General features: G+C 39.6%; 1 protein-coding gene across 1 annotated transcript in view; it reads right to left on the reverse strand.

The window, feature by feature from the left end:
- Positions 1-125: 125 nt before the first annotated feature.
- The window catches only part of LOC140924318 (low-density lipoprotein receptor-related protein 2-like), an 86,838-nt gene continuing 72,054 nt past the window's right edge, over positions 126-14,909 (reverse strand). The window contains exons 52-63 of the mRNA XM_073374348.1: positions 14,699-14,893; positions 12,174-12,411; positions 11,233-11,633; positions 11,006-11,131; positions 10,072-10,162; positions 9,290-9,427; positions 7,625-7,729; positions 6,202-6,336; positions 5,603-5,670; positions 3,961-4,048; positions 3,472-3,604; positions 126-3,235 (exon numbers count right to left, since the gene is read on the reverse strand). Coding sequence (XP_073230449.1) covers positions 2,990-3,235; positions 3,472-3,604; positions 3,961-4,048; positions 5,603-5,670; positions 6,202-6,336; positions 7,625-7,729; positions 9,290-9,427; positions 10,072-10,162; positions 11,006-11,131; positions 11,233-11,633; positions 12,174-12,411; positions 14,699-14,893 — 1,964 coding nt within the window. The 3' untranslated portion in view covers positions 126-2,989. The remainder of the gene's footprint in view (positions 3,236-3,471; positions 3,605-3,960; positions 4,049-5,602; positions 5,671-6,201; positions 6,337-7,624; positions 7,730-9,289; positions 9,428-10,071; positions 10,163-11,005; positions 11,132-11,232; positions 11,634-12,173; positions 12,412-14,698; positions 14,894-14,909) is intronic.

Consider the following 14,909-nt stretch of genomic DNA (forward strand, 5'->3'; position numbering starts at 1 on the left):
TAGCTCAGTAGTAGAGCGTGGGGACTACTGTAGTAACCAGAACCTCATAGGTTCGACTCCTGTTGGCAGTATTCGGATTCTTCCGAAACGCCTGTGTCACTAACTGAATACATATCTTCCTCACATTCTCGTTGTTTTGTGATTTTATTTCTTAGTTAGGCTTAATTGCTACCGACGAACATTTCGTTAACGATAACGCTATTTCAGATGTTAACGTTCCTGAAAAGGAAGACTTGGGTTTGAACTGGAAGTATCTGAACGCACGTCACGACTGAGTCATGATGCTAAAAACTTCCTAAATTCAAACCCCCGGTCCCTTTAAATATAACCAATACACTTTTATCTTAAAATATACATGTTTTGGGTGAGACGCATCGCCTCTTTATTTTTAGTCAATAAATAACTGAATTAGAAACTTATTCAGTTCTCATTATAAAGAGTTACCTCGTTGTACAATATTTACCTTGTGTATGCAGTTTAAACTGCCAATAGACCTTTTCGTAATCCAGCCCGTCATTTTGAACATGAGGCAAATACGAGTTTTTCAAGACATAAGATGATTAAACGAAATACGATGTCATTTAACTTTTATGTCACTTGATATGTGCAAAATTTTGATAGATAAAAATTTCAAGCTACTTAGTCAAACATTTTTTTTTTGTAAAAGCCGGTTTGTGCGAGATACTTGAAGCCAGAGTCCGGAAACGGTAGAAAACCTCTTCAGAAAAAAAGGGGGGCGGAGATTTCAGTTAACCATTCAAAATTCTTTCAGACAGAAATCTAACGGGGCAAATTTACCTTTCGGGTTTTCGAACACTCTACTTTCAAAACGGCGGGGTTGAACTTGAAAAGATCTGTACTGCACGTTATAACAATTTCTGTGAAAAGCTAAAGCATAGAAAAATCTCGCGGAAACGGCTGAAGTAAGCAAAAGCTCTCTTTATCGATGGAATCCAGCGTAAAATACGGACAACAATTTCACAATGGGTGTACGTGTGGCTCTGGTAAAGTACTTGAGCACCTCTGTATGCTATAACCAACAATTATTTACCAATGATAACGGAAATATGGGTATGTCACTTGCGAGAGGGATTAAGCTTTACGCTTACGGCAAACAGCAAAGACGATAACACGATAGCTATTTTAACCAACAGCTACAGTTCGTCCTTGGGTTTTTCATGAACGTGAAACATCTTCCTTTACATCGTAAACGGGAAACATTTCAAAAAGGCGGGGATTGGGTATTTCTACCGTAAACGTGATGCTCAATCTGATTTTGCACAACTGCGAAATACAGATGAAGTTTACCACTTGTTGCTCAAGTTTAGGTCATGACATTATTCATACCAAATATGAATTTCGGTAATGACCTGATCGACGTACCGTTATGTTTAAAAGAAACACTGGTTATCTGCTTCGTTTTGAACTCCTTTTTGTACAAATATACTCCCCCCACAAAAAGTTTCCACCAAAAACTTTTATCAAAGTTTGGTTTAAAAACTTTCGAGGCTAAGGCTAGCTTAAACGAAGTTATTAACGTTTTTAACGTTGAACTTTTAATTCTGCCAGAACAAAGCCTTGAAGAGCAGCAGTTTTTTGTGATGCTGTTTCGTCTATACTGTGCTGGGTGAAACTTAGTACTTTTTATTATATAAACACTGATGAAATACCAGGTGAGCTTTCGCGCGAAAACATGATATCTTCACACGTGAAAAGAAGATGTTATTTTCACATGTGAAAATATCACTGTTGCTATGGCTACATAATAAATCGCGCCTTTCGCAGGAAAAACTGTTTCATTGACATGGTTTGCTATTTCATTGGTGTTTATATAATAAATAGAACATTACATGGCCGCTTGGAGATACAAAATTTCTCTTCTCGTGTTGAAAATATTTCACTCGTTCGCGCTCCGCGCGGCCATGTAATATCCTCTATTGACTGAACTTTAAACACTTATGGGAATGAAAGGGTTTTAACTCTGCAGAATAAATTACCCAATCGCTAAATTTAAAACTCCTAACTAAATGTAAATGTCACTTTAGAGAACATGTAACACATAAACGATGGTATCGTTTACGAAAAAAGGCCAGAACCAAATGGAAATTTTTCCACATTTACGCCAGTAACCGTCTCTTTCGAACTTGCAGTATTTCCCCTTCAAGTACATAAATTATCCTGAGTTGGGAAAATAAGAAACGCGATTAAGAGCGATGCGCGCGGGGAAACAGAAGATTCAAATTGTGAACGGTAGACGCCATAAAAACACACACAGTTTCAATTGAGGTGTTAGTCTGTATGAAAAGAAAGAAATACAGAACACAGAATCGGATCCGGGTCTTTTTTGCATGCTAATTTCACTCCCTTTAGCACCACACTTGTACTTAGAACTTTGTCTTTCATATCCAATAAATAAAGGGTGACTCCAGCTCGTTCCCGAATTTTAACGTGGTTTGGGAGTTCCTGAGGACTATTCGAAAGTTTGGTTTAGCTTTATTATGACATAATCTACAGCCAGGGCTGCAAGGCTGAATTACAAACGATTCCACGGACCGTTTGCGAAAGGGAAAGTCGCTGCTCCATAAACTACAGGGAGAATTATAAGCTTTCACCACAAACATGTCAAAAACTTCGGAGATCGTTTGGGAGGACAATAAAAGCAATGATTGATCAACTGTTGCCTTTGGAGACTATCAGCCAATCATAACCAACGACTGTGCACCCAAACGATCCCTGAAATGGAGGCGCCGAAATCTTGTTACTAATTTTCTTTCCATGGTTAGTGGAGTGGCGAGAAGGACTTGAGTAAGGAGAGAGGGAGGGAGCATTTGTCCTCAATCCCCGTCGCGCACGCAGCTATTACTCATGACGTACGTTTTCCATACGCCTACTTCGCAAGCTCCTGAGAGTCCAGAACCTTCACCCTTCAGGAGCGTTGTTCTTGATTGGCAAACATTGGCCTCCGTTTACCTAAATTGTGTCTTTGCTGTTAACAGTCAGTGTCCTGATTACCGGGAGTGTCACCATTTATGCTCTCATTGCTTCTCCACAGCACTGATCCAGACTTCTGGGATCCATTTTGCAAAAGTAACGCTTCATAAACGGGGTTTGAAAAGTCCGCTTTGCTCCTACGGAACTCGACCCTTGGAGGCTCTCTTTCTCGTAACACCTCTGAGCCCATGCTGGCGTCTGATCGATAAACTGATTCATACACCGGATTGGAGAACGTGGTAGCCTGGAAAGAAAAAGAAAGCCAGTTCAAACTTCGAACTTTTCCTGTACCAAACCTAATTCCTTCAATTAAGTACATGAAAAGATTGACGTTCCATAATGGGTCGACCCATGAATGAATATTGTTTTATTTTACGTGAATCTTGGTAATAAGAGAAAGGTGTAACAAAATCTCGTCCGCTAAACAACGGTACCGCGGCCTCTGAGAACGAGGTTAGATGCACTAATATTTCTGTGTACCTTTTCGTCTTGTTCCCAGTTGAAGTCGGGATTTACGCTGCTGTCTTCATAATCTTCAAGCATCTCTTCATACAGAAATGACGGGTTTCCTACCTGTACCGTCGTCATACCGCTGTACTGTGCCTTTTTCATGCTAAATACGATAAAAGAGAAAACATTTAAATTGAAGTTAAATAGCTTAAAGATAAGCAAACGTATACACGACATACACAGGAAGTAGATGGAAATATGTATCAAGTAAGCTTAAAAGCGGTTCCTCTTGACCTGCAAAACGGTCACAGCCATTTGGCAAGGTTGACTGTTAAAAGTAAACTGAAGTACAATTTTTTCACAAGCCATAAAACAATAGTATCAACTATTGGGAGGAAAAATATCAAAATACCAATGTTACATGACACGAATGCACGTAATCAGATAAAATGTAAGAACTACAAAGTGATAACTTAAAAAAATTTACAGGTAAAATGCCAATAAAATAATACAACTTACGGGCCACGACGGCGACAGTAAACCAGGATAGCAATGGCGATCAATAATAGCAAGACCATCACTACAGGTACAATGATCTGCGGCGTCACTTTTAGGAGATAAAAAAATTATCCTTGTGAGAAATGATTAATTCCGGCTCTATTAGAGGTAGCCTGTTCCAGGCTCTCTGATAGTGGGGAAGACGCGAAAGTAAAAGGCACCCTAAAAGTTGGCGGGGCGGGAAAAAGGAGAAAGGCTATGTTCGCGCTTTCTCAATTTAGCTATCTCGGAGCCTGGAACAGGCTATATTGGAGGTGATAGATGAGTTTCATTACTTTATGTTGTCTGCTACGCGGGATATCTAGTCGAGCGTTCGAATGTATCTGCCGTTTCACGCTATGCATGATTCTGTGAGTGGTTTCGTTAAAAAACAAACATGAAACGAGTATTCTGCCATCATCATTCGAATATATAACTATTGTTAATTGTCGGAACTCAGATTTCTAGAAAAGTACAAATCTTATATTAACACCGAAAAAATGGCCACGATGCTAGATCAAGCCTCTTTCCTGCGTTTCTTATTTAATTCATAAAGAAAATACAAAGGAAATGAATGTTACACCAGTGTTTGGAAATCAGATGAAAAGCCCTTCTTTTTTGCATCCTTGATTTCTCCTCATAAAATAACTTACTTTTAGAAGTAATATCAAACATCACAATATCAAACTCCTCGAAGTTCGTCTAACAATACTCCGCTGTGCGTCTTAGTTTCCACTTTCTTCTTAGTGTATGATCTTGTGATGCACATTGTGTCTCATTTTTGATAATTATTACGTGACAATTTTCAGTAGAGTGGATAGATAGATAGATAGATAGATAGATAGATAGATAGATAGATAGATAGATAGATAGATAGATAGATAGATAGATAACTTTATTTAAACACGGTTAAGGTTCCTTCAACATGTACAAAAAAAAAAAAAAAAATCTAAGATCTATTATACCTAACTAAACTAACTCTGATTAAAAATATATTCATAAAATTTTAACTACCTAGCTATTTACAAGTAAAAGCTGCTTTTCAAGGATGCCGTGTAAAACTGTATTAATGTATGATCTCATTCAAAACTGTTGCGACACAGTTTGCGTTTAAAATCATGTAAAGAATCTGCAGATCTTAAATCATGGGATAGGCTGTTCCACAGCTTAGCTCCGCTATAGGAGAAACTTTTCTTTAAATAATTGGTACGGGGCAGTGGAAGGACTAATTTATTTACAGTATTCCTCAATCGATAAGAAGTTATTTCGTCACGAGATACAAATTTAGATGTTAGATAGTCGGGAGTCATCCCATGTACGGTTTTATACATCATAATAGCCGTCGATACTTGTCTTTGGTGTTTAAGCTTACGCCAACCTAGTGCCAGGAACAAATCGTCCACATTACAATCAGAATTAGCGGACATTAGAATACGGGCTGCACGATTTTGGAGCCTCTGCAGCTTATCGGAAAGACCAATGCCGCAGTTGGTCCATACGACATTACAGTAATCAAAATGCGGTTGAACTAAACTGTCGTAAACATTAATTAATACATTAAAAGGAATAAGATGTCGTATTCTTTCGTATTCGTGGAGGTGGGGAGAGGAAGCTCAGGGATTACCTTCAGTTCCCTTTCGTCCCAAAACTTCCGGTTCTTTGCAGAATTTAGCCAGTGATCCATCAGGACACCTGTAATGTCATCAAAACACATTCTGATTCAAACCTTTGTTCGCTAACAAGCAAGCTCTATTCACCAACCTCATCGCAGGCGTAACTCAACTTTGTTAAACCGTGGAAAACAATTAGAATTTAATATCAGAATGAAGTTTTTTTCAGGGGTAAAGTAAGGCCAAATTCGGTCAATTGAGAAACTGTGTGAATTACACTTTCTTTAGGGGAAAAATTAACGTTTGTAAGGGCAGCAGGTTACAGGTAAAATATTATGCAGCAGAATAGCTTAAGTCTAAACGTCAAAGAGAAGGAAGGTGTAGTATCGCTTACAGATTAGTCAGTTGGTATTTATTGAACACTACTTTTTAGTCTCTCTTACACATCGTACCAGACAGAGCTAGTATCAGCTATGAGTTTAATGTTTTGGGGGAAGGGAAGAGTGTGTCACATTAGGACATTAGGCACCAACCAAATTAACTTCACTCTTGCTCATTTATCTAGATGTTGTTTTAAGTCCTTGAGAATAAGCCATCAATATTATGTGCTCACCTGCACATCGCTTCGTTAGTGTCGTTCGTGACAACACATTCCAAATTACCACATAATTTGCCATTTCGATTTTCTTCATAGCATTTATCTAATGTGCAAGTTTTGTTCCCAACATATCGGAATCCCCTTCGACACCTATAAAAAGACAAAAAACCATAAGGGAGTTGAAACCTTTCATTCTGCACTGACCATGTCTTGAAGGGTAAGCTCTTTACCCAGCCTTGTTCCCAGGGTCTTCTCCTACTCGACCTTCCGCTCAGGAACAAGCAGGATAGGACCCTGGGAACGACGTTGCCGTTTACCTGACCCAATACCTGTATCCTGCGGCAAACACAGCCACCTTTGACTCTCGAGAGACAGCTATATTCTCAATAACGGTACTTCTTATTATCAACAACATAGCTTTTTTTTTCTCGGTAAAATCATTACTTAATATTTCTTGCATACAATAATTGAGTGTAATCGGTGCCATAAACAATCAGAGAAGTATCTAAAACATCATAGAAATAACATTTCAGCGTAATTTTCACGATACTGTTTTACACTGAGGGGTTTCAATAGTAGGCGGGTAGCGGGTAGATCTACCCGCTTGCAACGGGCCGATTACCCGCTTGGAGCCTTCACACGAACGTCAAGTAAGACCAGGTAATTTCATCTCAGCTTCGAATTCTTGCCAAAAAATTTGGCAAAATAGGTTTTTTGTTAGAGGAAAACAAAAGGAAATGAAAAAGAAAAGACATTCTGGCATCTTCCAAGCCTTCTGGCCCACGAAAGTTGAAGCAAAGTCTACAAAACATGTAATAAACATCACTTCAGAAGCTACGTCAAAAAAAATGTGCAAGGCATCTCAGCTGAAATCGAGGGGAACTGGGACAGAGTGTGAATACTAACGGCGGCCAAAAGGCAATCGTTGTTTGCATATTTCACGCCAGTGTCAAAACAAAAGAGGTCAAACGATACCGGTGCGATGCTCTACCAACTGAGCTATGAAGCCACATTCATTTCCGCAGCTCATATATGATTTATTTCATATATCATTAACACTCATTTCTTTCACGGGATCATATGAACCCACAATTGACCTGCTCCCAACGTCAGTGGCTTCATAGCTCAGTTGGTAGAGCATCGCACCGGTATCGCGAGGTCACGGGTTCAAACCCCGTTGAAGTCCTGAATTTTTTTCAGGCTTCTTTACGCAATTGCATAAACTTGCGTCATTTCTTCATTTTCATTATATTAAATTGAAAAATTACTAAGCGTTGGCCCAGTTTTTTGGTCGTCAAAGTTGTAATCTCATTATCCACAGGAAAATTTAAAATCGCTAGTACGCGATTCAGTTTGAACAAAAACTCATAGGAGTTTCTGGTTTGAATCAAGCAGGGTAGAAAGGTGAAAGTGGCTAAAACACTTAGCTGTTACTCACTGGCAAGCAAACTGTCCGTCCTGAATGATACACGTTCCACCGTGACTACAGCTGAACAAGGCGCACGTCATGTCACACAATTCACCCATGGTTCGGGGTAAGCATCTAAAAAAGGAAGTAACGCAATGTCTTTCAGTAAAACTACCTTACTGGCTGACCTTTAATTTCGCGTTTTCCGAAGCTCGAATTTAAATGCTCGGGCAATTTTATACCCGTATAGAAAATACATTTAATAATAAAAACATGACCCAGGAACACAGGATATGTATTGATAAATACACAAATTTTGAACTGGCCTTAGTAGTCAAGTTCCAGTTTGTATCTTCGGTTGTGAAATAAAGTTTAAAAAAGGTCTTATAACACTTAAAAGTTAATTTATAAATATGCGTTTTGCTTGTTCTAATTTATCTAGAAATTTTAGCACGTTCAAGAGTCATTTCTTAAGAGAAAATAAAGTTGAGAACGCTTGAATACCGAAAATTAATGCCCTTTTTCATAGTTGCCTATTTACTCGCGAAAATAAAACCCCGCGAAATACTGTTCCCCCAAAATCCAATTAAAAAACTTAACGAATCAGATTACAGAAAGCAAACAATAAATTCCAGCTCAAGTCGTTTGAGCCAAACATGGAAAAAAAAAGACTCGAAACGCAAATCCAAATCCAAATTCCTGGTTTTCCTCGGTGTAAAAACCTGTGAAGTTTTTCTTTTTTTTCTAGTAATTATTTTCCTTGGCACTATTGTGTTGACTCCTCAGTGGCTTCTTTACATTCATTGTTCTACGTCACTCGTGAGTTTCACAGGTTTTTACACCGAGGATGAGCCCAAATTCCGGAACCAGAAGAATCGCGAAGAGAGACGATATAGCACTAAAAAACCTTCCTTGAGGTAACACAAATTGGACAATGCGTAGTGGTTTTGCTCGTGATTGCTGGTATTTTGCAACAAATCGTATCCATGCATGGCGTAGTTATATTCGAAACAAGTGGCAACTTACTTGTAAAACTATCCACGCTTACGTAGAACGTTCTTCGAATTCACCATCTATCACGATTATCTTACTTATTTAGTTAAGTAAGACATAATGTTTCCAAAGTTTGTACACGGTAATCAAACACAGCAGACCATGTATAGATTGCACTTCAAGAAAGCCGTTTTTGATTTGTTGAAGCTCGATATCTCCGACCTACCTGCCTCTTACTAAACGGCAAGTAGGCCTGGAGAGAGGCAATGAAGACTGAGTTGTAGCCTTATTCTGAGTTTGGCCTCGTTCCCAGAGGTCAACGACATACCGTGATATTGGCCTCGATCCTCAGGTCGAGACCAACCAATAATCAAGATGGACTAGCTGTTAGCCATCGAAAATTTGGATTCCACGTTTTTGCCTGTCTGACCCTATTCAAAATTTGAGTTTTTTACAATTCAAAGCTAATTCTAATTGGCTGAAACGACTTTTCTTGCATGCAATTCACTTATTCGCTCCCTGTAATTAGTTTGGACAGGTTCTTTTTTTATGTGGTGTCGGTTGTGCAGTCGCACGGTAGACATACTGCACCTGCAAAATACAGTAAAACCGACTTCATGATACCTGCGCTGAAATGGCAAAACAACCGAACAAATTACCAGCAAAATCATGACTTAAAGGCGAAATAGCACTGTCGCTTACTTGCACTTGGGTTTATAATCTTCTATCACGCAAGTTCCACCGTTCAGACATTTCAGGAAGCATGCTGGTTTCTTTGACGGCACAATAGCTGTTGGCAAAGTAGTCTCGCAACGTTTTCCTATTAAACCCCTCGGACATCTGGCAATACATGTGATAAAAGCACAAAAAATCAGCATTGACAACCAGGGCACCGTAAGAACTCATTGGTCCTCACTTCTAAAGGAGATCGACCAATAGTTTACCGATCACAAGGTGCAGCTTGTACACGTAACCTTTTTTTTAGTCTGGCGTTAGAATTCTACTGATTTGAAATTATTTTAAGCTTTTTTCCCTTAGCATACTTGCCTTGCCTATGTAAGGCTCCGGTCTTCATAATTTTTGTCTTTTCCGCGTCAGTTTCGTAATTTAAAGGCCCAGTCGATGGAGTGATCTTCGTCCTTACGTAGCGTTTAGACACAGCAAACTTAAAATCGCAGGTTTGCAGCAATTAAAGACCATTTTCCCTCGCTTAATCGCCAACTTGCTACAAAAGGTGAAAGAGCTTCAAAATATTCCTATATTATGATAGCTGTGTGCCTAGTATAGGCCCGCCATTGTTATAGGCGCCTTCGTTGAGCGAGAGTGACTGCGTTAAAGCTTTTCAGTGTCTACTTATCAGATGTGGACCACGTAGGTCTGTAACTCATTTTCACTCGAATAGCTGTGCAATAGGCCTCCTGAAAGCCTCCTGAAAAACTTCTGAAAGCAATTTGAAAATGAGCTATTGATAGTAAAATACTCACACACAAGTGGCCTTATTGTTGACATTAACACAAGTTCCTTTTCCGCACAGTCCAATCCAACAAACCGGAAGTGGCCGAGGAGACTTAGTGGCTACAGTGAAGATAAGGAAAACAAACGTTAGAATACAGCTGCAAAAGCTGGGCACAAAAGCTTCGTGCGTCAGCTCTACATAACATTCGACATTCGGAATTTTGCCTGTCCACGTGGGGGATGGAGCCAAGACTTTTTTGACTATGATAATTACTTCATTTTTTAATGCTTTACTTATTCCTGTACCCCTGTGCTCAAAATAACGGCCCTCTTTAGTCTCAATCTTCTTCTGCAGGACCTCTAAAGCCTTCTGTTATTGTTGTGGTCTAAGAAAAATACGTAGGGTGAGAGGGTGTGTCCAAGAGTGAAAGCTGACGGCAAATATTTGCCAGGAAAATTTGATGGCAATTTTAAACAAACATTAACCAAAACAAACATCTTTTAGGAAGAATCTTTCACTAAAGTGCGAAAAATAATAAAGAGGATAGAAAAGCAGAGAAATTAAAGTTCAGCAAAAGTAACAAGATTCACAACGTCAAAATACTGTGAAGTAACAAAAGTCGCAATTGGAAGGGATTAGGGATTTATCTAACAACAAGGCAAGCATAGTGACAAACACAAGGAAGACTCTCTACAACGCGCACAAATTTGGGAAATATTGTAAAAGAAAGAAAGATTTTATACGCAACATCAAAGACCTGTTAAGCAAAAAAAAACAACATAGCAAGAACAACAAATTTAGCAGGCAAGGAAGGTTGCGAAGTCTTAGCAATCAAAAACATTTCTTTAAGGGAACAAGCAACGCACCATAGACGATTACTTATCATGCATATTTGACCATATCGGCCAACGTAACACGTGACCTGTTATGGAGCATAAGGTGGTGGTACAAAAGATACGTACGTGACCGGCAGTTTGCACCAGATTTTCCTGGGTCGCCCGTGGGACATTTACAAACAGGCTTGTTAAGTCCAAGTAGACACAAATGAGAGCACTTGTTCTTGCCCAAACCACAGTAATTCACTGCATCTGTGGAAATAACTCCTCAGAGTAAATATGTACATGAATTATATCGGATTGTTAAAGGTAACTAATTCATTGATCAAATTAATCACAAGGTTCCTCTTTACCTTTAGAAACTTGCTGCTGTTGTTGCTGATACACTACAAGTGCAACCGGACGCCTTAGTCCCTGTACTAAAACTGTCAGCGGACCTTGGCCAAACTTGTTTAACCGGTAAAGCATCCCAGATTGCGCAGTGATGTACAAATAATTTTCGTGTAACGCAACAGCTGTGGGTGCAATACCCCTTTCAAGCTTTCTAATGAGCTGTCTGTCACGTCCGTCAGGGCCAGCAGAATCTACAATCCCTAGTTTGTAGTCACACCAGTAAAGTCTTCGTGCAGGGGCATCAAGCGCCAGTCCAAGCGGCCATTTTAGTTTTTCCTTTACAAGAACTTTTCCGTTTGAACCGTCCATTAGCGCTGTATGTATGGCTGGCCGGTAACCTAGTCCCGACCAATACATTCGCCTAAAAATGTAGTAGTAGTTATAAAATAATATATTGAAAAAATCAAGTAGCATGAAGCAACTTACTGTTGTAAAAATAACTCTTACTCCCTATATTCTCATAAGAAACAATGAATTTGGATTGGAAAAAAAAGTTCCCGGACCATTCTCTCCGACTTTTCTCCTAAACTAGATTTTTCATAAGATTCTGAGTATCAAAATCGATCAACCACAGAACAAACTCAGCGAAAGCGTCTATATGTAATCGTTACAAAAACCTAAATGTGAAATGCCCAGATTTGACACTGACTTTCCTGGAATGAAGAATTTTCTCAACTCTTATCGAAATTCGCCCACTTCACGATGATCTAGGTGTGTGTAGAATATCGCCGAACTACACGACAAAATGGTCACCCTAAGGGCAATACCATTAGCCGCGACGTCAAAATCTCTCGTTCTTTGGGCATGGATCTCGATCTTAAAATGACCGGTTTCCGCAAACAAGTAAGAGGAATTCTAAAATAATTTTTACTACCGTTATCACTTTGATTATTATTATTACCTATTGGGAGGATCAAGGACCAAAGCATGAGGCACGTTAACAAGTCCAGACATCAGTGTGTATCTATAGTGACCGTCTTTATTGGCCACTTCAATAACTCGCTTCTTAACATCTGTCCAATAGATGTTGCCACTCAACCAATCAACAGCCAGACCCTGTGCTCGTCCCACTGCCACTTGTAAATCTTGGATTTCCTGTTTGATAGACCGGGGTACTCGATTGTTGTATTTTGCTCTATCTACAAAGTAAACAAGACAAGGTTAAATAAAAGATGTCAAGGAAAGTTACTGATGGTAGTTCATTCACTGTAGGACATGCAGTAGGGCATTCGTGCCAAGTACGTAAAGGTGTGGAGAATACTTCGATAAAGTTTTATGTGCGAACAAGGCCTTGGCCTCGCTGCCGTCACACAGTACGCGCGAATCACGAGAAGCTTATGGGAGCGAGGAGACAGTCGTGAAAAAAACCCTTTCTTTAAAGTTCTTTTATTTTTCATAAAAAGATCATGTAGATTAGCTTTTGCTTTTGTTATAATAATATAATTTATTACATTTTCAACCTCGGATAATGCATTTCTAGCATTCTGATTGGTTCACTCAATCTCGGTTATCAGCTCATACACCTTAGTTTGACCTTATATGGAAAACTACAAAATTTCTCTCGGACAAAGCGGCGGAAAAAAGTAGATTTCGCGAGCTTTCTACCGACGAAACAACAGAAAGAAAAAAAAAACAGAAAATGCCATACCCGCAGCTACAAAAAAGCCACAAACTTTGGTTTGAAATTATTCAATGGTACTCTAAGTTTCCTTACAAATTTAAAGAAATTATAAGCTTCATTATTCCGTACGTCTAGCTGATTACTTAACAACAACAACAACAAAGTTTTCCTTAAAAATTTTCAGAAAAAAAGTGGCTTGCAAGTCCTTGCAGGAGTAAAGGTTTTCAAAACCATTAGCAGATTTTTTGCGTGTTTAAAGAGCTTTTACACCTCTTAACACTTTCGCAAGTCCATAACGGACCATAACTGGCCTCGAGTGAATCCTACAACGAGCGGCTTTCCATTGAACAACAACAACAACAAATTGATTAATAAAGCTGAGTCTTTGTGCAGCTATATGGACGATTCAGTGGAGGGAGAAAACGAAATTGAAGAACAATCTGGTCGACCTATCCGGCGTCAAATTCCACAGTCGCAGCAAGGGAAATAATTTAAGCACAACGGCCTTCCCTTTCCGATTTTTCATTAGGGAGTTTAGGCCGCGACGTTTTTGAGCGACGCACGTCAACTGGAAATGAGTGTTTTTCTCCTTTGTGTTTGCAAACGGCGCACATGTCATGTGATTTTCCCTTGGTTTACCGGAAGTTACATTAATATCCGGTCGTGTTGTAATATTTAAAATGAAATTTACTAAAATTCAGTTGTAATAATCAGACGTTTGGGGTTTAAAACAATTTAATATAACAATTATTCCATTCGCGGTTGTTGTATATGAGATAGTTATAGCCAACGAGGCGCGTAGCGCCTCATATCCACCTCATATCCAACGCGCGCTCATGGAATAAATGCTAAATAATTTTGGGTCGTTGTGGGTCGTTTTGGCTGGTTCCTCGTCTTTGGTAACTACGCAATAGGAAACCGAATACCACAACAAGCGAAAGATATCACATTTTGTAAGCCAGAATTTAGGGTCATCTCGGAGAAGATCGACTTCGTGTAGCCCCTTATTTTCTACAGGGATAGAAAACCAAGTGAAATAAGCGAGTGCGCGTGAAAATCGACGATCGCGAGGAAAGAGGCACACAACTAGTAAGAAAGAGGTTACAGTTAATACAATATCAAGAGAGAAACAGCACTTAAGACATCTCTGCTGCACTGTATAACCGCGTTCAAATTAGCCAGTTTAAAGCACATCCGCGGGAAAAAAGGAAACTTTCCTCTTTTTTCCCGGCATAAGAACCCCCGGGGGGTACTTCCTCATAAGAGGCTAATGGGGATGTGCCGCTGGATGGGGTCGCATTTTTACGACTGGAGTGACTATAATGGGGTCGCATTTTCAATAGAGTGACTAGAATGGGGTCGCACATCTTCTGATTTTTGGGGTAAGACAGTTCTTCATATTTACGGTTAGCAAACATACCAGAATGTTTGTAGTGTAAAGTAAAGTGTTCTTCATTCAATCTAAAAAATGGGTCAATTCATTTTTGGATGACCTACATAAAGGATACATAAGTAGAAAGTGACTAAGTTGGGATCGCGAAAATCAAATATTTGCCCAACAGTGACTAAGATGGGGTCTATAATTGGCCACAGAATAGACTATAATGGCGTCAGGGCTCCGACAGCCCAGCGGCACATAACCAGCTAAAATTAACCAAGTAACCTCCCCCCCAACCCCTTCTCCGGGATAAGAACAGGCAAGGATGAACAGGATGTCCAGGAAAAAATGTGGGTATTTAACTCAGAAATATCGATTGCAATCGATCCCGGTTAAGCTGTCACGCAGTTCCCACTCCTCATCTTACCTGGCATTTTCGCTCTTTTAATGGTACCCTCCCTTAAGTCAGTCCAGTAGACCAGCTTTTCCTCCCACCACACGGTCAGTGCTCCTAAAGAACCCTGATCGTAAGCCATGGTGTTGTACGGTCCAGTGACATTACTGTCCAATCCCAGATGCCTGATGTCACCTCCGCTCGGGAAAAGAAGAGATGGAGGCTTACCTAAGAAATTTAAGTA

This window comes from Porites lutea, chromosome 14, assembly GCF_958299795.1.
Source record: "Porites lutea chromosome 14, jaPorLute2.1, whole genome shotgun sequence".
Classification (NCBI taxonomy): domain Eukaryota; kingdom Metazoa; phylum Cnidaria; class Anthozoa; order Scleractinia; family Poritidae; genus Porites; species Porites lutea.